The sequence below is a fragment of the Lissotriton vulgaris genome, chromosome 5, assembly GCF_964263255.1.
Source record: "Lissotriton vulgaris chromosome 5, aLisVul1.2, whole genome shotgun sequence".
Classification (NCBI taxonomy): Eukaryota; Metazoa; Chordata; class Amphibia; order Caudata; family Salamandridae; genus Lissotriton; species Lissotriton vulgaris.
In genome coordinates, this window is record NC_141693.1 from 1,900,262,016 (window position 1) to 1,900,286,881 (window position 24,866).

Below are 24,866 nucleotides of genomic sequence, written 5' to 3' on the forward strand. Positions count from 1 at the left end.
TTCCCAATTCTAAACACTTGTTCTTTGCAAAGTGGCATGTCTGACAAGGGACACGGGCTTTTCAAAGTCTTATTACAAAGCTACCACTGCTGTCGTATCTAGTGCTTTCTGGAAAGTGGGGTGCATGTGGATAACTGAAGTTTTGTGCATGACTCTGCCAAAGATTTGGGAAATCAACATGGCCTTATTTTTCTGTTGGTGGGGAAGCAGTAGGTTCTAGTTATCTCAACACAGCATGAATTTTACAAGTGAACTGACACTCAAGTCTCATGTCTGGGTCAAAGGCCTCCCTATAGGCAGTGAAAATACTAAGCTTGTGGCTCTGTAAAGAAAAACCTTGGCAGAAAGCTACTATTACAGATAGGCAGCTTTTGCAAATTACACACTGTCTGGCCAATTGGTTGGTAGGCCACGCCTGAAATATCATTTTTTTCATGTGCGTCTATCCCTGTGAATATAATTTGCTTTCTTTTGTTTGCCCACAGAGCAAATGTGAGGTTCATCTGGACCGGCTGAAAAGGAAGCGTGAGAGAATAGTGCATCTAACAGCAATCACCGAGCACCGGGCCCATGAGATGGAGGCAAGTCTCATTTCCTTTCCTTCTGCAGGACTGTAATTGAGTAACTCCTGTGATAGTCAGAGATTCTCTTCAAAGGAGGCTCAGTGATCTCTAACCCAGCATTGCAAAGGGGCAGCTTATGATGTTCTGGCTTGATAGCTCAATACATAATTCCCATGTTAGAAGAGACTAGAAATAGCCTTATAACATTCTAAGATATTAAAGTAGTGGTTCCCAAACTGGTGGATTCCGAGCCAATTTTTGGTGAGTCGCCAAAGTCCTGGTCTAAATGTACGTACAACAGGCATCATGCCTTTCATTCCTTGTTCTTGTGATGATTAGGCTGGAGAAGGGCATATTGATTCAGGGTCAGGGAGTCTGAGGTACCAGAGGCAGTGGTCTCTTCTCTGTATGTTTAGAAGCACATTTCTGAAGAGCATGGACTGCTTTTTCTTCTACTTGCCCAATGTATAGACAGTAAGGGAAGTTAATGGTTTGTCTACGGAATTGATTTGGGGACCCCAAGGACCAGATGGGTTGCAGGACTTGAATGGAAAGACGTGGCTAATTTAGCGGCAATAAAAATTTAAATATCATTTGAGAGTGTTGGTACGTAAGCACCGGAATCATGATTCTCTATTCAGTTAGACCAGCAGATATAAACTGAAGCTGGAGGTCCCATCGGATTATCAATGCATTTCAAGTAGCGGTTGGCCAGTAATGGATGCAACCATTTAGGAATGAAGAAAGTGCCACTGGTCAGAGGTAGGTTCGTAAGAAGCTGGAGGCAATAGTTGAGTTGTGGTCCTAAATCTATGAGCAAGTACCTCCACTGAGGCCGCCAACACTCACTAGCTACCTCATTTGTTGAATATTGAAATACATTTTTATGTCAAGGTTCTGAGACCTGTAGGTTTGCAAGAATAACAAGGTTTCTATGTGAGTTTGGTGTCTGATCAAGTTGTTGGACGGTACACTCTTTCAGAAGCACCTTAATATATGCAGTTGTGGCACTACCACCACAGAGCAAGGGTTTCGTGGTGTATGCTGCAGATGTTCTGGATAGTGACAGGACAGCAGAGTATCACTAGGTAGACCCCTATTCTAATAAAGCAGTCTCTTGCGGATTATAACATCATCTGGAATTACAAGTCCGGCCCTCTCAAGACTGAACAAGGTGGAGGAAGGGCCAGTCCCCCATCCCCAGCAGCATATCACAGTATGGAAAGGCAGCAAAATTGCCAAGATTAGAGGAGAGGAGGGCTGCAGATTGTTCCAATTGAAGTAGCCCATTGAGCTAAAATCAATGGTCTCCAGCAGATCCTATGAGGACATGAAGGGGCTGCAGAGATGATCTCAGTCACTGCCTACTACTCATCCCCAGCCAGATGAAGCTTTAAGTTTTTTTTTTTTACAGCTCTAACAAGAGTACAAAGTTTGGAGCAGATGCACGTAGGATAACCCACATACCAAAATTCAAACCGTGGAATTGCAATTTCTAGTGAAGAACTACGGGGCAGAAGTACATTGCTTTTTTTAGGCCGTTAACAGCCCGAATATCAGAATAGGGCCGTTTGCGACCGCAAAACAAAGAATTTTGTTCAAAGCCCTATTTTGCGAGTCAGTATTTTATTACCGAATCACAAAATAGCATCCCTTCCTAATAGCGACTCACAGTGGTATGTATTGACTTGAAGTAGGTGGTAACCCATTCGCAAACGGGTAAGGGTACCTAAGGGACCCCATCCTCTTTGTGAATGTTTGTATAAACGTTTTTTAAGAGCATACAATGGTCCCACGGACCACTACCTACTCTTGAAAAATGAAATCTTTGCATTTTTCTTTTTGAAATACATCCCATTTTCTATTAAGGAAAATGGGCTGCATTTAAAAAAGTTAAAAACATTGCATAATTTAAAAGCAATCACAGACATGGTGGTCTGCAGATCCCAGTAGGCCACAATCCCTGTGCTGTAAGTGATTCCCAATGGGTCGCAAACAGAGACATACCTCATGAATATTAATGAGGTAGGTCTATTTACGGTGCACAGGGAATTGCTAAATGTGTGAAACACACATTTGTGTCCCTAAGTGACCCCTTCCCCTTTGTCAATGTTTTTAAAAACGATTTTAAGAGCATGGACTAATATATACTCCTAGAAAATGCAAGAAAACTTTTTAAAATGTTCTTTTTGAAATGCATCAGGTTTCCCTTCAAGCAAAATGGGCTGCATTTGAAAAAAAGTAAAAACAATGCATCATTTAAAAGTAATCACATAGTGGTCTGCATACCCCAGCAGTTCATAACCCTGTGATTATAGAGATTCCCACCCAGTGGGTCGCAAACCGAGACCTACATCATGAGTATTAATGAGGTGGGTCTATTTGTGACGCACTAGGAATCAGTAAATGTGCCCATGTGTGTGCGCAACATATGTGCACAAATCAATTTCAGGGGTGCAACAGGGTGTCCTTTGGACACCACTGCACCCTTGAAATCACAATCGCTAATTGCGATTCGCAAATTGAGATTGTCTTTCCATTCATTCCTATGGGCCTCTAGGCCCATAGGAATGAATCGGAAGGTATTCCTTAATTGCGAGTCGCAATTTGCGAGTCGCAATTAAGGAATCGCAATTTTTTTAGTGATTTCTTGATGCATTCCACTTTGCAATTCCTTAATAGCGAATCGGTATTTTTCGCTATTAAAGAATCGCAAAATGTGTTCTTGATGAATCTGGGGGATAGTCTATTATGAAAAGTCTCTCTATTACCAAATATAATTAGAAGTTGTTTTCTTTCTTTGCCCTCTTAGCCCTGATGTGTCGTTTTTTACACGGTGCTCCCTGTAGGCATAAAGTCTCATTCACACCATTCCCTTCCACGTTTTCGCTCCTAGAGGAGCTTGGTCTGAAATTACTCCTGATGAACTCTTTTCAAATGCAGTTCAAGCCCTTCCAGTTCTTCCTAGCAGTGATATTCTTTAGGATTATGATTTGTGGCTTTCTTAGCCTTTGATTCTGTAGCATCCTGAAATTGGGGTAATGCAAACCGTTCTGTGCCTACTGCCCTGTGGTACTCTCAGTCTTGGTATTTACTAATGCAAAGACATTTAGAGGGGCATGGAACTCCGCTGTTGCGGCATGGGACCTGCTCCAACTCGCAGTACATGCAATTCAATTACTATTTTGTTTTTCACAACACCTTATATTGTAAAACTTCCTGCAACCTTCACAATGCTTCTTTTGTGAACCCCACTCTCTGGACGAGAGAGGTCAACCACATCCCTAACTGGCTTCAATTTATTGTATTCAGAATTAATAAAGTTGTTCAAATCGGGTTCTCTTTTAGATGGATGTTCAGCCTCTGTGCTTCAACAGGTGATTGGATTTTCATAAGCCCCACCTTTATATCGTTATGTAATAATCCTCTTGCTTCCTCAGTTTTCCTTCATGTTGTAAACAGGCATTTGTGATACCATTATTAAAGAGAAAAAAAGCCTATGGCAGGTCTTAACTTACCATCCTATTCACAGTTGCCTGTTCCTATTAAAGTATTTGAACAACATATTAACAGAAGCCTGACTGCTTGGTTGAGCAATTGATTGCCCAGCTATGTACTCAAGATCTTTTCACTTCCTCCTTTGGCCTATCGGAACACCAATATCACAAAAATTCATACTTTCATAGCTCGGGAAAGATACACAGATTTTGATGGCTTGTCAGGGTGAAATATAGAGTGGCAGAATATGCATACAATATACTTCTTTACCTGCAGTACCCACAGGACACACTGCCACACCTATCGCGTACTTCAGGTATAAGGGGAAGCCTCCAGACTGTCTGTGAATTGGGGAAAGTCTACCCACATACACTTAACTGGCAAACCACTCCAGCACCCGCCGGATGAACAATACAAAAGGAAAGAGGATACTTTTTAATACTAAGGTATACATGTCGCCTGCCACGTGACTATAACTCCTATTAAGCGGCACACCCAAAGGGATTTGAAGTCATTGGTCTCACTAATACTAATCTTGATGGGGAGGGTGGCATTATATAAGATGGTAGCTCTTCCCCAATTCTTATATGTTTTCCAAAATTACCCATTCATTATACCTCCCAGTTTCTTCCAAAACCTCTCGGCTTTGGTGTCCCGATTTATCCAGACGGGCAGTAAGTGTATACTGCCAGCGCTCATGGAGGGCCTGGGGTTCCCGGTACTCTGGCTAATTTACTGGGTGACACATATGGTGCAGATATGAGATTGGCTGTGTGGAGGTCGACAGGACTCATGGCATCAGGAATAAGCTACTTTTGAGAAACTAGGTCTAATATATGGCCCTCCCCCACTCACTCCCTCAGGTCACTAGACTCTCTTTTCTTTGGCGGCAAGCAGCCCTTACTTCACATCAAATGGCTAGGCAAACTCACCGCACAAATGCCTCTTTGAGCCAGAAGCTGGCTACAGCAGGTTGCTCCACTGGTGGGCTTCTGGCTGTGGCACCCTATTGCATCTCCCATCTGTGTGATAATATTCTTACTTTTGAACAATTATCAAAGAGTTTCAACACCATGAATCTCAGTTTTTTTAGGCGTCTTGTCTTAGATAAATAGCATGATCTGAGGGATGTGCCAGATTAGAATCCTCTCAAACCCAAATTAACCATGGAGTTTTTGTGCAAGAAAAGTATATGAGATTGTACGGATCCCTCCTGCTTAATGGATCTGACCCACTTGAGGGCTATAAGGAGCCTGGGAATGAGACATTGGGGAGCTGGAGAAGAACAAATGGTAGGAGGCCAAGTAGCAGCCTAGTTACTACCCCGGAACTTAGGACTCACCCAATTTAGTTATTTTCACACAGTTTATTATAGTCCCAATAAGCTGTGGAAAATGGAGAGTTTCTGCAACCCAGAGTGTTCAAGGTGCTATGCCAAAGAAGGGCATCTCTATCATATGACTTGTTCTTTCCCTGTCTTAGAGTACTAATGGTGGGTGCTTTATGAAGTACAAGAAATCTTGTACTTTCCTTCATCTTAGACCACAGGATAGCCCTACTGGGAACAATGGAGGGTTGGCTGGAGTCTCATGCACTGCGAACTTTGGCCGGCCTTGGATAAAAGGGACACTCCCAAACACAAGCTGCAGGCAGAACTTCCATCCAGGCAGGAATAGTCGATAGGCATTGATTACTGTACAAGGGCGGAAATCTAGTATATAGATTGGGGGCTGCAAACCTAAACACAGTAACTGTTTGGGCCGTTGGACCTCTAGACTGTAGGATAATGGCTAGAGATTCTGACCACATTTCTTAATGTATGTTCAACTATACATGTCCTGTGTACTACAGACTCTATATGTACTGTTATTTGCATTGGTCCAGTGACTTAATATCGAGGGACATAATATAGAATGCCCAAAATATCGACTCCAAAATATCGAAGGACAAAATATAGAATCCCTATCTACAAACTGGTAAGTACTAAAATATCAAATCCAAAATATAGATTGTTAGAAATATAGTTAACTAAAATATCGAATTTTTTAAATATATTAAAAATAATATAAAATTAATTAAATATTAAAAACAATTAAAAAAACATACTTAAAATAATGTAAAAAATCTTGAAATATAAAAATAATAAATGTAATGTAAAAAAAAGTAGAGAATTTGTTGGATAGCGAGAGGGTAAAAATTACTATTCCCACTCCAGTGAGTGCAATAGTAGGGAAAGCGTTGGATAGCATAGGGGTAAAAATGACTATTCCCACTCCAAAGAGTGCAACAGTAGGGAAAGCGTTGGATAGCGGAGGGGTAAAAATTACTATTCCCACTCCAGAGAGTGCAACAGTAGGGAAAGCGTTGGATAGCATAGGGGTAAAAAATACTATTCCCACTCCAGTGAGTGCAACAGTAGGGAAAGCGTTGGATAGCGTAGGGGTAAACATTACTATTCCCACTCCAAAGAGTGCAACAGTAGGGAACGCATGGGATACTGGGAGGGTAAAAATGACTATTCCCACTCCAGAGAGTGTAACAGTAGGGAAAGCGTTGGATAGCAAGAGGGTAAAAATAACTATTCCCACTCCAAAGAGTGCAACAGTAGGGAAAGTGTAGGATAGCGGGGGATGGGGGCAAAAATTACTATTCCCACTTCAGTGAGTGCAACAGTAGGGAAAGCGTTGGGATAGCATAGGGGTAAAAATTACTATTCCCCTTCCAGAGAGTGCAACAGTAGGGAAAGCGTTGGATAGCGGAGGGTAAAAATTACTATTCCCACTCCAGTGTGTGCAACAGTAGGGAAAGAGTTGGATAGTGTAGGGGTAAAAAGGACTATTCCCACTCCAGTGAGTGCAACAGTAGGGAAAGCATTGGATAGCGTAGGGGTAAAAATTACTATTCCGGCTCCAGAGAGTGCAACAGTATGGAAAATAATGATTTAATATTATTAAAATTAAATTATCAATACCAATAAAAAAATTAATTAAAAATAAATACCAATTAATGAAAATTAATTACCAATTAAAAGAATTAATTACTAATTAATAAAAATTGATTACCAATTAATAATTATCAATTAATTATCAATAAGTCTAAATAAAAATATTTTATAAACTTTATTACAATTAAATCACTTCCCACTGTATTCCCCTATGAACCCACAACCCGCTTCAAATAAATACAATTAACATAATTATCAATTAATCAATTAATACAAATTATTTATCAATTAATACAAATTAATTGCCAATTAATACAAATTAATTACCAATTGAAAATTAATTATCAATCAATCAATTATCAATACATATAAATAAAAAATAATATTTATTTACTATAATTAAATTACTTCTCATCCTATTCCCCTATAAACCCACAACCCGCTACGGAATTAAATTACGCAGAAATTAATTGCATAACATTCAATACTTCAAAAAATTAAACATACATTACAAAATTAATAAATAATTTAATACATATACTACCATACATAACACAAAAAATCGATATTATGGAAAAAGATATTTTAAATTCGATATGATGGAATTCAATATTTCATACCCTAAATTCGATATTCTGGGCTGTCTACATTTTAGTAACTCAATATTGTGGGCTGTCTATATTTTTGATTTGATATTTTGGGCAGTCTATATTTCGAAATCGATATTTAGGGTGTTCACCATTTGCATTGTCTTCTATGTTTGGTGCTACAGCTTATGTTATTTTATATTGTGATTATTACACAAAATAAAAAAATATTAAGGGACATACAAAAATTAATTTCCTTTCAACCAGATTCGTAATCTGGTAATGTTAAAAAGACATTGTTTAAAACAAATCTTAATTTTCTCCCCAAAAAGAATCACCCCTTTTGATCCTCCTATTTTCCTTCAATGTGGTCAGAGAATTCTTGCTCAACAAAAGCTTTCCATGCCTTTGTACGGGTTGTAGGTCCACCATGTCGAATTCTTTTCCCATTGTTCTTTTGCGTTTCAGAAAGCACTTCAAAACCTGTCTCCTTGATGCTGGCTGGTTGCTTATAATTTCACTATCAATCAAGGAATTTAAAGCATGCTACTCAGCCGTGAGGGTCTCAAGGTGCTGGTGGGGCGGTGGGGTGCAGCTCAGGGTCAGCTGAAAAGCCACGTCTTGAGACTCTTCCTGAAGTAAGTAGGGGAGGGTCTGATGTTAACCGGGAGCTCGTTCCAGGCCTTGGCTGTGATGTAGGAGAAGGCTCTTCCACCTGCTCTGGTTCTGCGGATGCGCGGGGTGTCTGCTAGGCCGAGGTCGGCAGAGTGGAGGTTTCTTTTGGGTATGTGGAAGGTGACACTTTCGTTGAGGTATTTGGGTCCGGTGTTGTGGTGGGATTTGTAGACGTGGGTGAGTTGCTTGAAGGTTACTCTTTTCTCAACGGAGAACCAGTGGTGGTCTCGCAGGTGCTGGGTGATGTGCTCATGTCGTGGGATACCGAGGACGAGTTTGGCCGTGGTGTTCTGGATGGTCTGGAGTTTGTGTAGTAGGTAGAGGGCATTTCCGTAGTGCAGTCTGCTTGTTATGAGTGTGTGGGTGACAATCTTTCTGACTTCAGGGGGATCACCAGGTGTTGTCCCAAGCCGAGGGGGTGGGTCCAAGGATGAGGACTTCAGTCTTCTTCGAGTTGAGTTTCAGACAGCTGCTGCTCATCCAAGCTGCGACATCTTTTAGTCCTTCCTGAATTCTGAGTCTGGTGGTTTTGGGGTCCTTTGTGAGGGAGAGGATGAGCTGGGTGTCGTCTGCGTAGGATACTATGCTGAGTCCATGCTGTCTGACGATGGCAGCGAGTGGGGTCATGTAGATGTTGAAGAGTGTAGGACTAAGTGATGATTCTTGGGGTTCTCTGCAGTTGATCTCTGTGGCTTCGGAGAGGAAAGGTGGGAGTCTGATCCTTTGGGTTCTGCCGGTGGGGAAGGAGCGGAGCCAGTCTAGGGTGGTTCCCTGTATGCCGGCATTGTGGAGTCTAGTTGCGAGAGTGCGGTGGGAGACGGTGTCAAAGCTGCGAAGAAGTCCAGCAGGATGAGGGATGCGGTATGGCCTTGGATGAGGAGCATGCAGATGTCGTCTGTGGTGGTGAAGACGGCGTTCTCGGTGCTGTGGTTACAGTGGAATCCGGATTGGGACGAGTCGATGATGGCGTTCTCTTCAATGCACTTTGTCAGCTGGGCGTTGACGATCTTTTCAGTGACTTTTTCTGCGAGGGGAAGGAGAGAGATTGGTCAGTAGTTCTTCAGGTCAGTCGGGTCTGCAGAGGGTTTCTTGAGGGAAGGCTAGACTTCTGCACGTTTCTAGTCGTCGGGAAAAGTGCTGAATTTGAAGGTGCCATTGATGGTGCATCGTGGCTCTGGTGCAATGGCGGCGGCGGTTCTGTGGAAGATGTGCGGCGGGCAGTGGTCCGTGGGGGCTCCTAAGTAAGTGCTCTTCATGGTCGTAGTGGTATCTTCGTTGGTGACCGGGGTGATAGTGAGCTAGATGTTGTCACTGGAGGGAAGGGTGGTTTCTGGAGTCTGTTCGCTGAAGTTGTTGTAGAGGGCCTTGATTTTCAGGTGTAAGTAGGAGCCGAGCTTGTTGCAGAGGTCCTGGGATGGTTCGACGTTTGTAGCTTCGCCGGGGAGTTTGGTGAATTGCTGGATGATGCTGAAGAGTTCCTTGGAGTTACTGAAGTTGGTGAGGATTTTGTTCCGGATGAACGTCCTTTTGGTGGATCTTATGAGTTGGTGGTATTCTGATATGGCGTTCTTGATGGTGGTCTGGTCTTCAGTGTTTTTGCTGTTTCTCCGTCGTTTTTCGATCCTCTGGTGGTGAATGAGTCATCCACTGATGAGAGGAGCCAGATACTTGTATTTCAGGGCACTTTTGTAGCAGGTGTCACTGCACCACTGACTGGAGTGCTTTTGGGATGACTGTACTGCAAAAGTACTCTATAAAAAATAAAATGAAATAAAAGTACGTGCTGAAGTCAGGGTACTTTGCTTCTTATGTGTCTGAAGAAAGAGTTGAAACGGGGTAAATGGTTGTTTGTTTCTCAAGGCTTATGTTAATATGGCTGAACAGTAGTGGCCAGTAAGCATAATTAGAACTGACATGGTTGTGATATCTACTTGGTAAGAGAAGGCTTGGAATGATCAAATTGGAGGGACCAGACTGTCCCCATGTATGTGCCTTCTGATTATATATTTGTATAGAATATCCTTACTCCATAGTGCAATTGTTCCCTTCTATCCTAGCTTGTGGCACTCCTACACATCCTCATTAACTCTTCCTTTGATTTCCCTGCAGAAGAAGATCAAGCTGGAGCGCCACAGGGTGGAGGCAGACTTTGCCCAGAAGCAGGAATATTTGGACATTGACCGCCAGACCTTTCTGTCACGGTTAGAGCGGGAGGAGAAGGTGGTCATGCAGAAAATGGCAGAGAACCTGAATTTGCTAAACGAGCAGACCAGCGCGATGGACCAGCTCCTGTCTGAGATGGAAAGGAAGAGCACACAAAAGGGGGCGCACATGCTGGTGGTGAGTGCCAAGTGATGAGCATCATTCCATCACAGACACCAAACATCTGTTCCCAAATGATTGTGCCTAATTTCCAACCTAGTCCTCTCTCCACAAGATATGATTACATGTGTGAGAACAGGTAGCAGTGAAGAATGGAGCATTGGCATAATGGCGCTCATGCCAATGCTCCATTCTTCACTGAACATGCTCACAGTTAAGGGGCACACATCAGTGAATGAAGCTCCTTTCACTTCTTCTCTGCTCACTTAATATTCAGTAAAGTAATCACTAGTGTGAACTGCACTCAACCCTTCCTCCTTCCCTGCTTCTCTGCCCTCAGTTAGGCTGATAGTGTGTAGTGTAGTTCCTATATTCCCAATAGGCTCTGCGCATTGGAATAATATATTCAGCAGTGTAGTCGTAGGACTGAGGTCGACTAGGTCTCTACTGACTATATTAGACTTAAGGTTTGCCAGCTAGCTCAGAGGTCACTAGAAACTTTCTCGAATAAACGAGGAGGAGTTTAACCTCCCTGGATAGACAAGAAGGGATAAGCTTCCGACAACCATATAACATGACAACTTTGCTCCCTCAGGATAAGAGTGTATCTCTAGAGTCGTGTGAAAACAATAGACAGCTATTTCACTCAGTCAATTGTGCGTACTTAGTTTCACGAGAGTGCAGAGAAAAGAGAGACGGGCGTTTTCAATAAAAGGTGTAATTTATTGAGCAGCCTTCTTTCTCATGCAAGAGAAATGAATTGCCATAATTGCAATACTTAATATAAAGTAAATTGCGTACAGTAAAAAGAGTATTATGAAATAATACTGTAAAAGCATTGATATGGTTTCTTAGCCATAAGATACTTTAAAATATATACATACATATATACATTGACTACGTACTCAACTGGTGTTTCTAAAATACGCCTACCCCGGTGTACCTGACCTAAGCCTAATACGTGGGAAGGAGTAAGGAAGTAGCAGTTTAAGTTAAGTTGGTTTTGCCAAGAATCTGACTCAAGAATTCTCTTTAAGGATTTAGTCAGCCACGTACCTGGGTAATAGAAGGCAGGAGGTCTGGTATCTCTCTTTCAGGACTCGGTATCCCAGCAGCACGCGAAGGCGGCTGAGAACACCGGAGCTGGATTTCTCGGCAGGAGAAAAGACAGCGTCTCTCTCAGTGCGTCAAAGAGGAGGGGTAGCGTCCGTGGGCTCTCGCATCAGCCGGGCTCTCGGGCAAGTAGATAGCTGCTCGGCTCCAAAACCACCACTGTGTGTTTGCTTAAGGCAACATTGGTATATTTATACCTGAAAGGCGCCGAGTTTGACGTAAGGTTTGGACATAAGACGTCAATAAAGATGTCACTAAGAACTGACTGTTCCTTTAGTGTTCGCGGGAGTTTAATGACAAATCAAAACAAAAGCAAATGGGGATTTCCCAGGTTGCTGGAGGTTTGGTGTGTCGAAGGAACTCGTTGTGCTTTCTAGGAATCCAAGGAAGTAGCTTCTGCCGTGCTTTGGACTGCAAGGGCTATTTACTTAAATATGGATCTGATTCTTATGCCATTATAGGAATATTATTGATTATAGCCGTACAAGGGCATAAAATAGCAATATTGATTCAGGTTCCTAGATAAAACACAATACCCACTCCACGATCTAATGTCCATCATTACTAAAACTAAGCAATAGTAAACATTTAAAGGTGCATGTGTATTCCAACCCACCCCAAAATACATTTTATGCATTCAAAATGGTGTATGCGAAATACACGAAAATGATTATTGGTACTGTACGCTTTTCAAGCAGTGTAATCATTCAGTTAAACATGCTTAGCTGAACGATTTGCAAAATTACACATGAAATGGCTCTTAATACAGAAAAGAAGGTCGAGACCATTCCATCACATATAAATACAGTTGCTGTAAATGTGCTAGAGGCTGAGGTAATATATTGTCTCTAAAGTTTCCTAAAAATAGAAGCTCTGTTCTTTAAGAATAGTTCTACTTTAAGCAGAGTACATGTGCCAGAAAAAAGGTAAATATTTTGGAAGTTTGAAAAAATAATTTCGCTTTCAGGGGAAAAAATAGTTCCAAATGTTTTCAGTAGCTTTTGTTTATCAAAGCTGAAGGCCAAATTCAGAGTTCAGGGGAACGCTGTGTGCTCGTTTCTTAAAAGTTATTCTTTCTGTTCAGGGGAGAACATCATTTCAGACAGACTTGCAAAAAATTGGTCTACGACATCAGGTGAAAGTTCGATCAAGTCTGAAAGTGCCGCAACAGTGCAGTCGTGAGAATGATTGCTATCATCGATGTTAGGATCAGCAATGCTCACAGAAGGTTGTACCTGGGTGATGCTGCTCTCATCTCGTACTTCACTGCCACCTAATCGTAGTGGTGAAGTCTCAACGAATGCCGTCATCAGAATGGGTAGCCGCTGGGGACAACACGATGCATGAGCCGTTACAGGACTTAGCAAAGTATCTGTATCCAATGGTACTGCTGATGGTAGTGTAAGACAGACGTCCAACACGCAATCTTCTCCCCATAGCATACATCGAAGCACAGGTAGGATGCAATTTTGCCAGATTGGTCTGAATGAAAGAAACCAGGTCATATTCAGATCTCTTAGCCGGGCTAATCCAAGGACTTTAGTTATGCGGTCCCGATAGCGTATAGCTAGGATCGTTTCTTCCATCGTTGCTGGAGTTTTGTCTGCGACTTGGCTTGCCATATCAGAGCAGAAGGGTCAAAAATAAAATTCCTGCTACGAGTCCAAAAAGTAGTGGTATGCCGCCAAAGACAGAATGGACAAAATTGGGAAAAATGTCCAGAACTGCTTCGAAGGGTGTTAACAGTCCCGAAAAAATTGTCTTAAATATATGTGGGATACCACTGGCATCAGACATATTTAGGATTTGGCTTAGCATTTCTACGAAAGCCACGGGGCAATTTGTTGATAAAAGGGTATGTATCTCTGCTGTTGTCCTTGCAACTAGAAGATCATACCTTTCTTTTGATGACGTTAAAGGCACGGTTGTCTGTAAATGAACAGACTTCATTCTGTTTAAAGTATCAATTCGTATTGAAGCGATATTCAAAGAATGCCAAATCGTCGCCTCCGTGTCTGGAGAGCTGTTTGGATACAATACTTGCATACAGCAAGTGACCATGGAACTAACGCTTACGAGATAGGCTTTCCCTGGCACCATGCCACAACAGCTGTGGTCCATTATTAGAATATAGCTCCCGTTAGAAAGCCGTCTAAAGAATGGCTCTATCTGTGTTGTATTTGTGTTGCTGGTGACATGAAAGGTTATTTGAAGTCCCCTCAAAGGCCCCATGCAAATTAATACCTTGGCTCAGAAGTATACCGCTTAGTGATTGTTTACAATTGTTACCACTAAGAAATACATTCTTTTTCTTTTCACTATAACATGTGTGTGTGTAAGGCAATTTCCATGATGACTTATTGTACCCTTTGCCCAACCTTTCATACTGGCCCGCTGGTATATACTCTTGGCAGTATTTAAAATGGAAAGTTGTTATCGGAATTGTAATTATTCCGTGTATTATCCATTCAATGACAGGTCTTTCTGACATTGTCAATGGTAATCTCTCAAGTTTTTCAATGCTCAGAATCGTATAGTCTGCTCCTTTTTGTGCCAAACTGATTTGTTTATCAGTAAGGTTAAAGATAGAGAATAATTACGTTGTGTTTATCAAACGCCATGGCACGTAGCCTGAACGCAGATTTTGCAATGTCCAGCCTAGCTGTACAATAGAACGTAATTGGGACTGACCGTGTTGTAACATTAGTAAGTCCTGATCTATTATATCGATAGCAGATGATACAATACTGTCCAGTGAATATATTCTGGAGGACAGAGTCATTAACCCATTGTCCACAACAGAAAGTGATTTTTCTAAATTAATACTATCAATTTCTCGTATTTGTTCTGCTGTCTCAATTTGAGTTACTTTCCAAGCTTCGTTGTACGCAGCGTATATTTCGGACGCTATGAAACTTTTTTGACGCTGTTTGCGTGGTTCCATTATGAAATCACGCAAGTCAGCACTGTCTTTAAGTAAAGTCAAGTGTTGCTTAATTTCAGCCAGTGTGGATGTCTGTAGCCATTCAAGGCATAGTTTCCCTACACTGCATGTTGTTACTATCCCTGGATGTTGTCTCTGGGAGTATCTAGGGTCTGGTCATTTTGAACCCCTGTTTTTTGTTCAGGAATCTATCTTGACAGTTATTTGTGTCTGTTGGCTAGATCAACCACTTTTTCCAATCGGGATGTGTTCTATTTTGGTGTAAAATATTGGATACGTCTATCTCCACATCTGTAGTGCTATTACTATCAGGTATTGGCTTTGGAATAGACGGTTTGTTTAAGTCTTTCAATCTTAGCTAGGCCAAGACAAGTAGTCTGTTGAATGGTGTCATTCAGAAATATTATTTGTTCGGGGATCATGCAGGCTCTAAATAATGCTTCTAAACCTTGGACCTGCCAATTTTTTCTACCCCAGATGGTTTTCGTTTCAATGTTGTCTTTCCAGAAATCAAAACCAAATGTAATCATTTTTTTATAAAATGTTTCAGAATAAATCAATTTAGTATTTGTCAACATTGTTTTTATCCCTGTCTTATTTAACAGTTTAAAATAAAACGTTTCTGCATCACTTGTGTTAAACCTTGAGAAGTATGGGAATTTCTCATAAAATGTTTTCGAACTGACTTTTGGTGGAGTTGCACAATGTTCCCATTGATTATACTTAAAAACATTTCTAGGTTGAGCAGATTTATTTAAATAGTGATGTGCAAAGTGGTTATAGCAGTACATTTGTTCATAATTCGACGAACCCTGTAAGTAATCATGTTCTGTAAATTTTGCTGACATTACTAAATCTGACATCATATTATTTATGCTTTCAAAGTCCCAATCATCAGAGAATGTACTTGGTTTTACAAAGTCACTTAATGAAACCTTTAACTGATGTGGATATTTCAAGAGTTTAACCGGGCCATAGATTTCGTAATCCGTTTTGTCCCAAGCTACCCCACCGGGTATTGGAATGGCTGTGACATTCACTGATGATAGTTCTATTTTCTCGATGTGAGATGACTTGTGTGGCTTTAGGACCAAGTTGATGTTCTGACTTGCTGTGTCAATTGTACTGTATTTTCCCTCAATGAATTTTCCCAAACAAAGTACCATAATGAGCCACAGCAGGATGAACAGTACACCTAACACAATCCAAAATTCAATCCATGGAGAAATCAGATAGGTTTTTTGAGTTGATGAAAGAGTTCAGTTAATTTGTCTTTGAAGGTTTTTGTTGTTGGCGTTTCTTCAGGTTCGCTTGGATCTTCGAAATTGATGAAGAACCATATGCAGTTCTGTCAATTGTTGGAATTCCTTCAGAATTTTCCTTTAGGCTTTTTCATTTTTTCTTTCATTAGCATAGTCTGAGGCTACATCGTTGTGGACAGGTGTTTCTTGACGAACTGTTGCAATTTGGGTTTCAAGAGGCACAAGTTCCATGGCATTGTTGCATAGTCCTTTTTTATTCACTGCAGGTTTATCAAATGTGATTAGTCTCTCAGTTTGAACCTCTTGGATTGTAGCAAATTTTGGTATTCTGCTATTTCTTGGGAGTCCACTTGGCCTACTACTTATTATTGGCCACATGATTGTGGTTTTACCAGGTCGATGGATACAACTCGGTTCTCCTTTTTACCAGCAAGGGGCGGTAGTACAACTGATCTTGTTCCGCTGACAGCTAAGACAGGTACTGCTTTTCTGTAAGAAGGCCCAAATTCCTTCTTCACCGCGATCTTCTCTCTGACCAGATCCCCAATCTTTGGAATCCAGACAGGCCTTGCTGGGACAGGTGGTTTATCTTCAGTGGCTGTTGGCTGCTGTTTTAACTTTATGTTGCTCAGGGCGTTTCTTGTTTCATTTAAGTCCTGTAAAACAGCCAAACGATCTTTGATATCAAAGCATTTTCTTTCTACCACTGAAGTCTGACTATCTAAGTCCTGAATATGCATTCTAGTTCCGAACAATAGTTCGTACGGACTGAAACCTTTTAGAGAATTTCTTGGCAGATTGTTAAGACTACGTTGGACACTTGTTAAATGTTGGACCCACCCATCACCCGAACCTAATACTCTCGCCGTTATAGATTGCTTTATGTCCCGGTTTTTTCTTTCCACAATCTCATTTCTCTCAGGATGGAAGGGACAAGAGTACCGCAATGCAATGCCCATGCTGGTCATGGCCTCCTTATAAGCTCGAGAGCTAAAAGCAGGACCCTGGTCAGAATGTAGCATGCCAATTGAGTATGTGCCGATAAAGACTCGCAAATCTTTTATAACAGTTCTGGCGTCAGCCGAGCGCTGGTGTCTGTATTTTTAAGTGAATCTAGTCTTAAAAGGAAATTAATGGGACGCTGGATTTTACGTATAGATAGCTTTATGCTAACTGCAAGAATGGCCATGGCAATACTCCGGTCGGTTCACTACTGCGATCTCTGCTGCAGTTTGGACAGCTCTTTGCAAATTTGTAATGTTATAGGCTCATCCCCGGCCGCCAGTATTCTGATTGTAATTCTTTCAGAGATTCCTTGATCTGTTTGTGCCTCGGACCTTCACCCATGTGTGCGTCTGCTATTAATAAGACTCTCCTGTTCGTGTTTGGAATTACTCTATCCCCCACTCCAGGGATTCGAGCAAAAGGAACGGAGTTTGCATCAATTATGTATGTATAATTGAGTGGATAGTTCACGGGTAGTGCTGCACAGTCGCCTTTTGAAGACGTTTTTACTGCCAGCATGGTTTTCCCGTCTATGTATTTTTCTGACAGCTTTTTTGTGGCTACGGAAGCCGGTTTAGTTGCTTCCGCTGTGGCTGTATTAGCCAATGAATTCCCTGCAACTTGAACGCCATCACGTTGATGACTCAGTGTATGTATCACGTGAGTCTTTCGTAGTTCTTTCTGCAAAAGAACTACCTGTTCCCAAAGCTTCTTATGCTTTATTGTGGCAACTGTGTCCTCTTTGTAATCGTTTTGAACCCAGTTCTGCAAGTCATTATTGTAAGATTTGACGCAGAAATGTGAATCGCACACTATTAGTGTCTGGAATTCACGATCAGCATTTTCAAGCGCCATCTTTAAAGATCTGATTTCAGCTCGCTGAGCCGAACAGTTTCTCAGTGATTCAGTTTTTGTTATTTTTGGTCTGAATTTACCACAGCGCCAGCGACCTTTAACAATCGCGCATGCTGCATTGTAGGATTTATTATCCACATCGTAATGTTGTGCAAATCTGTCCATATAGATTACACAAGAGTACTGTTGGAGAGGCAGAATTTTGATTGGCAGAGGATATTCTTCTTCATATTTTAGATCTTTCAGTTTTTTCATGTTCGGGTCAAAAAAGTATTTCACGTCTTCTGCTGCAAGAGAATTTTCCCACTGTATCCATTTTGGATCTAATGCCACCGTTTTTAGATTAACTGGGCTTAATAACGCCTCAAGGGCTGATTCTGCTGTAAAAACAGTTATTCTTTTGCCTTGGGCTATTTATTTTGCTACAATAGTTTGAACCATATTTACAATATTCTCTGTAAGACCGAATGTTTTTTCAGCTTCTGTGTACAAATGTGATTTGTAAGCTATTGGTACCGTTTCTCCCTCATTAGAGGTCAGGTACGTGAATCCGCATCTTCCTGGGATGATTCTGATTACAAGGTTGCGTGTGTTGTCGCGAGTTTGTAATTTTGTTTTAGCTAACATGTCTGTTTGCAATGATCTCAAAATTTCTGTGTGTTTCTGAGTCCAATTGGTTTAAAATCAGGTTTTATTAATTCATAGAGAGGTTTAACCCTCTCTGCATAATTTAGAATGTAAGTTCTTCCGAAATTCAGGAAACCTAGTATTGATTGTAAGTTCTTCAGCGTTTTTGGTGCTTGGAGTACAGCGCACTTCTCTAAGAAGTTGTCTGCTAGGCTTTTGCCTTCACTTGATATTTCATATCCTAAAAACAGGACAGTTAGATGGGCAATTCGTGACTTTTTAAAGTTGAATTTGTAACCCTCTGCTGCGAACCCAATTATTATGGTGTTCACTCTTTTCAAGGTGACCCCATTATTGAGAAAGCGGTTAAATACCTGCTTTCAGGTGCAATGTTTTGATTAAAGAATCCATTAGAGATGTCTAATGTTGTTTTGTATTTTTTGCGAACGATGTTATTCATTAGTGCTGCACTGTGTGAGTTTTGTCTTGCAACATGAGTTAAGATGTCTGTAGTCCAAGACTAGACTATATGAATTGTCTGGTTTGGAGAAAGGAAACAAAGGATTGTTCATTTGAGAGGTGCATGTTTCGATCACCCCTTGGTATTCAAGTTGATCTAAGATCTCTCTGACTTGTTTTTTAGCTTCTTGCTTAATTGGGTACTGCCTTTGTGCAGTTGGTTGACATTTTAACTGGATTTTGTGAGGAGGAGAGTCCTCATCCCATCCTACATGATTTTTTTATATAATGCAGGAGCTTGAGCTACTGCCCATTTTTCTTGCATATATGTATTTTCTATGAATTGGAATATGATTTGAGAAAGCAGGCATAATCATTTCTTCGCCTTGAGGGCACTCCCTGACAAACTCTGGTGGCCAGTCTTTCTCAGCTAATAGGATGTCATAGCCTTTTGAAAGGTTATCCCAAAACAGACCCCTTACTTTCCTAGTCTTATCTCCCTCTATACGCAATGTTATTTCGTATATTTTATGAGGTTTGCTAACTCTGGTATCTGCAGTTTCCACCTGAATGTATTCATTCGTGCCCACTGTCTCCAGATGATTCATCAAGATCTTGCGATCTATTGTCACTTCTGCTGCGCTGTCTAGCATTGTCTGGGCCCACTCTCCGTTTTTCAGCTGTGTCCTCAGTATCCTCTGCATTTTTGATTATTTTAATACTGGCTACCTTCTTTCTTAGAAATTGTAATTTTTTACTTTGGGCAAGTTCCTTGTCTTTGGACTTGACGTGCTCTTCCCTGTGTTCTGACCGTCCTCTTCTTTCCGATTTCTGCGAGGAAGTCTGAAAATATTGAGAGGTACGTGTATCAATATCTTGATATCTATCAGTCTTTTTCAAATTATCCCTATTTCTAAGGTTGCATCTTTTCTCAGAGGGCTCCCTCTGGGGAGACTTGTGTCCTTGATCCGGAGATCTTTCTCTCCGCCGAGGAGACCTTCCTCTGGACTGGAATCTTTTTTCTTTGGGAGTGGATTGTTTATTTCCATCCCAGCTCTTCTTTGGAGTGTTTAGATTATTTTTTTAAAATATCTTTTCAGGATTTTCAGTTAGTTGAGGTTTTACCGGTTTCCCACCCAAACTATCTCTACCTAGTTCTTCATAGGATTTTTCTATGATTCTGGCAAGTTCAATTGGTTGGTCTGCTATATCTGTTTCTTTCAATTTCTGGAGGTAAGTTATATCCTCCATTGCCAATTGAACTAACTCTCTTATATGCCTTTGTTAATTCTTTAATTTTAACTAAGAGTTCTTCGCTTGACATTTTATCAATGTCTGGATGTGGTGTGTAACTGGCTAGAACCGGCCACGTTGCTCCTGGTCTACCTAGTGGACCGAGCCTGGTTATGTGATTATTATGTTTTAGGGCGCCTTTAAACCAGAGCAGGTGCTCTTGGTAATTTAGTGGGATTTCAACGTCCTCGAAAGGAGTGTATTCATCCGGAGGTTCCTCTATTTTGTAATAGTGGAATTCGTGTGTTGCAGCTTTTGCTGCTGGAAAGTTTATCCATGAATAGAATACCTCTGTCTGCCGATATTCAAGGGCCTCTACCACGAATATGACTGTACCACCTCGTGGTGTCAGTCCGTTTTCTATAAGTTTAAGAGTTATAGTTCTTCTATTTGCCGGGATGATGATTGCACCCGGTTCATTTTCATTCAACCCTGTAACATCGAAACCCCGTTGATTCGCATCTACTGCAGCCTCACCGGTTTCGTTGTTGTCGCCGTTAATTGACATTGTTTTAATGAAAGTTTGTAGAGCAGGTTTCCAAGGAAACAAAGATTAGGTGCACAATATTTTGGAACACTGTATCCTTCAACGTTGACTAAACCAAAAACTATACATAGGAATCTCTTCCTACTAAGTTCTGGCGGCTTTTAACCTTTTACCCACTCCAGACGTCTTTTGGAGTATTTACGCGAAAACGGGTCTGTGTGAAAAAGCACGACTGAGTTACTCTAACGTCTTGCGTTAGTTTTATCGCCTTACCAAACGTTGGGCGCCATGTAGTGTAGTTCCTATATTCCCAATAGGCTCTGCGCATTGGAATAATATATTCAGCAGTGTAGACGTAGGACTGAGGTCGACTAGGTCTCTACTGACTATATTAGACTTAAGGTTTGCCAGCTAGCTCAGACGTCACTAGAAACTTTCTCGAATAAACAAGGAGGAGTTTAACCTCCCTGGATAGACAAGAAGGGATTAGCTTCCGACAACCATATAACATGACAACTTTGCTCCCTCAGAATAAGAGGGTATCTCTAGAGTCGTGTGAAAACAATAGACAGCTATTTCACTCAGTCAATTGTGCGTACTTAGTTTCACCAGAGTGCAGAGAAAAGAGAGACAGGCGTTTTCAATAAAAGGTGTAATTTATTGAGCAGTGTTTTTTCTCATGCAAGAGAAATGAATTGCCATAATTGCAATACTTAATATAAAGTAAAGTGTGTACAGTAAAAAGAGTATTATGAAATAATACTGTAAAAGCATTGATATGGTTTCTTAGCCATAAGATACTTTAAAATAGATAAAATATATACATACATATATACATACATATATACATTGACTAACGTACTCAACTGGTGCTTCTAAAATGCGCCTACCCCGGTGTACCTGACCTAAGCCTAATATGTGGGAAGGTGTAAGGAAGTAGCAGTTTAAGTTAAGTTGGTTTTGCCAAGAATCTGACTCAAGAATTCTCTTTAAGGATTTAGTCAGCCACGTACCTGGGTAATAGAATGCAGGAGGTCTGGTATCTCTCTTTCAGGACTCGATATCCCAGCAGCCTGCGAAGGTGGCTGAGAACACCGGAGCTGGATTTCTCAGCAGGAGAAAAGACAGCGTCCCTCTCAGTGCGTCAAAGAGGAGGGGCAGCGTCCGTGGGCTCTCGCATCAGCTGGGCTCTCGCGCAAGTAGATAGCTGCTCGGCTCCAAAACCACCACCTTGTGTTTGCTTAAGGCAACGTTGGTATATTTATACCTGAAAGGTGCCGAGTTTGACGTAAGGTTTGGACATAAGACGTCAATAAAGATGTCACTAAGAACTGACTGTTCCTTTAGTGTTCGCAGGAGTTTAATGACAAATCAAAACAAAAGCAAATGGGGATTTCCCAGGCTGCTGGAGGTTTGGTGTGTCGAAAGAACTCGTTTTGCTTTCTAGGAATCCAAGGAAGTAGCTTCTGCCGTGCTTTGGACTGCAAGGGCTATTTACTTAAATATGGATCTGATTCTTATGCCATTATATTGATTATAGCCGTACAAGGGCATAAAAATAGCAATATTGATTCAGGTTCCTAGATAGAACACAATAGTGAAGGGGTCAAGAGGTTCTCTCATTCTCCAGTCCCCTCTGAACTTCTGATAGTAGATGGAATCAAACAGCACTTAACCTTTCCATCTTTCCCTTGATGTATTCATACAAGTATACTGTCAGCGTTTGGGAGCAGTTCCCAAGTCCCCACCCCACACAGTATATGCTGCCAGTGAAGACAAGAGAGAACAGTGGGCATATTTATTTCTTCTGAAGGCAAATAAGCTGTTCTGGATATTTTCCAGGACATTGGGTAATCTCCTGTTATATAAGAAGTTGACTTCGGAGCTCCCTTGGTCCTTCTGCTAACCCATCACAGGTCGAGGCCTATCCGCAAGCAATGCTAGATCTTTTCAGGACCATCCCAAAACTGTCTGGGCCATTCCCAAGGAAGGACGGAAATCTATTCCTGCAGGTTAGACGATGAAGGCAATTCACTTTAAATACTTAAAGGGAAAAATCCTTGACCATTGTTGAGTAAAACCTCTCAAGCATTGAATTTCTATTATAGTCACATATTTAATTTGTTCCCCTTCATGAAGATAGAAATCTCAGGTGCAATGTAATATATAGCAGTATTATAACACATCTATTGACCCCAACAGTTACTTTGACTATCCACTTCATTGTCTGCGTCTGTCAGGTTGCCAGTTTATAAAGAGGCTTAGAACGCCTCTCCGCTGGGAGCCATTTTTCAGATTTCCTGATTCATGTCTTTTATCCGTGTCTAGAGATTTCTCGAAATGATTTTTGCTCTTTTCAAGAATTTACATTTACCAACAACATTTGGACAAAATAACTTGCTCTAGCATGTTGTTACCAGCGTGTGTGCAGATCATCATTTTTCCTGGTGTTGTTCCACTTTTTTTGCAACCCTAAAGGTCCCCCACCTATCAAGTTTTTCATGGTGGCTGGGCCAGTGATGGAAACGAAGATCGCCTGTAAATCCATCCAAACTCAAAGTTTCTCCACTCTTTGTATAGTCGGGGGCTGAGTCTCTGATGGTGGAACCTTCAGCAGTTTGGCCATTGAAAGCTTCTGATCTGAGACCTCGACTCCTACAAAGCTGTCAGGACATAGTGACATTCATTGCACCCTTTTTTAGGGGAGGGTGCAGATGTCAATTGATTTCACTGCTGGCGGTCGCCATTCAAGGGCAGGGAATCTGTGATCCGAATGCGCAGTGAGAAAGCTCCCTTTGCATCAGGGACAATGTTTTCAAGTGTTTCAAGAGTAGGCTCTTGCTCGCTATTGAATTGCTGGGGCAGTGGCTCCACTGAAGACTGGAAAATCCCTGTTCGCCTTGCTGCTGTGCTTCTCAATGTATTGTGGGCAATCTTCTGTTGGGAGGTTGGAGATGGTAGCAGCCAATGTCCTGGTACCACCTGATCCAGCGGGCTACCAACCTGTGAAAAACTATCACCATACATTCATCTGGGCCCATATACACATTCACCCATATACGCCAGTTAACACCGATCAATGTTTATAAATTCTTTAATTTGTATCAGTCAACCATCATTTCTCTAATCTTTCACTGATCATAAAGCCTTTCTGACATAGGTTCATTTACCTCCTATGTAATAAATAACCACAGACTATGGAAAGTTAAAATGTTTTATTTAATTATATCATATGAGCAAACAAATTGCTGTGTTAACTCCATCATTCTGAGGAAGTAAGATCTCTATACCAAAATTTAGTATTCTATTTCAAAGGGATTATCGCAACAACAGTACCTCAGAAAAAAAAAGATTGGGTGAGAGAAGTACATTGACACAATACACAGAGATATATGTGTATTGTGTATATAGGATGGTGTGAAAAGCAGACCCCTCTGGCAAAGAGTTTAATGGAATATCTTGGAAAGGACAGGTGACAGGGACTTCAGGACAGGATAGATGACCTCTTCTGGATTTGACTTCTGCATCTAACCCCTCTCTGACACTAACTTCCTCCTCGATTCTTCCGCGATCTTATTTTAAATAATTTACCTCCTCAATTCTTCTGCGATCTTCTTCTGCAAATAATTTTGGCTTTCGACTTCTAAGTCTGCTTCTTCAAATATTCGATCAGCATTCGGACAGCATCCCGGTCTCTCAGCTTTTCTTGATGCGACTGCCAACTGTGCTAACTAACTACCTCAATTATACTTTCCTAATGGCATGTACCACCCCTAAATGTTTCACCTTTATGAAACTTCTATTTCTGATTGGACAGGCTGAGGGGATGGTCATCACACCATGCAAAGTTTTAATCATTTTCTTTAGTTCATTGTTTTAAGTTCCCGCCCATTAATTTGTTCTCCCAAGCTTTATTTCCCACCCATATTTCCTATTTTAGCGACAACAATGTATACAATTTACAGTTGTCCATTGATTCTTCAGGATGTTCAGCAGGTTCCCAGGATATGTACCGAGAACGTCCTTGGACGAGTTTCAACATTTGAAATCACTGTATCTGGTTTGCCATCTTTGTGCATGCATGAGGAACCATGTTGGGTGCAGGCTTTAGCATCATTCAGAGGATCTAATACAAACTAATAAAGAGGTCAAAAGAAAAAGTATTAATTTTAAAATAAAATGATTTCACTGTATACCACCTATCGCAACTCTAATCCCATTTACTTATAAGG

General features: G+C 41.2%; 1 protein-coding gene across 1 annotated transcript in view; it reads left to right on the forward strand.

Moving 5' to 3' along the window:
- LOC147717669 (E3 ubiquitin-protein ligase TRIM39-like) overlaps positions 1-24,866 on the forward strand; it is a 204,627-nt gene that overhangs the window by 14,832 nt on the left and 164,929 nt on the right. The window contains exons 2-3 of the mRNA XM_086920547.1: positions 486-581; positions 10,377-10,607. Coding sequence (XP_086776673.1) covers positions 486-581; positions 10,377-10,607 — 327 coding nt within the window. The remainder of the gene's footprint in view (positions 1-485; positions 582-10,376; positions 10,608-24,866) is intronic.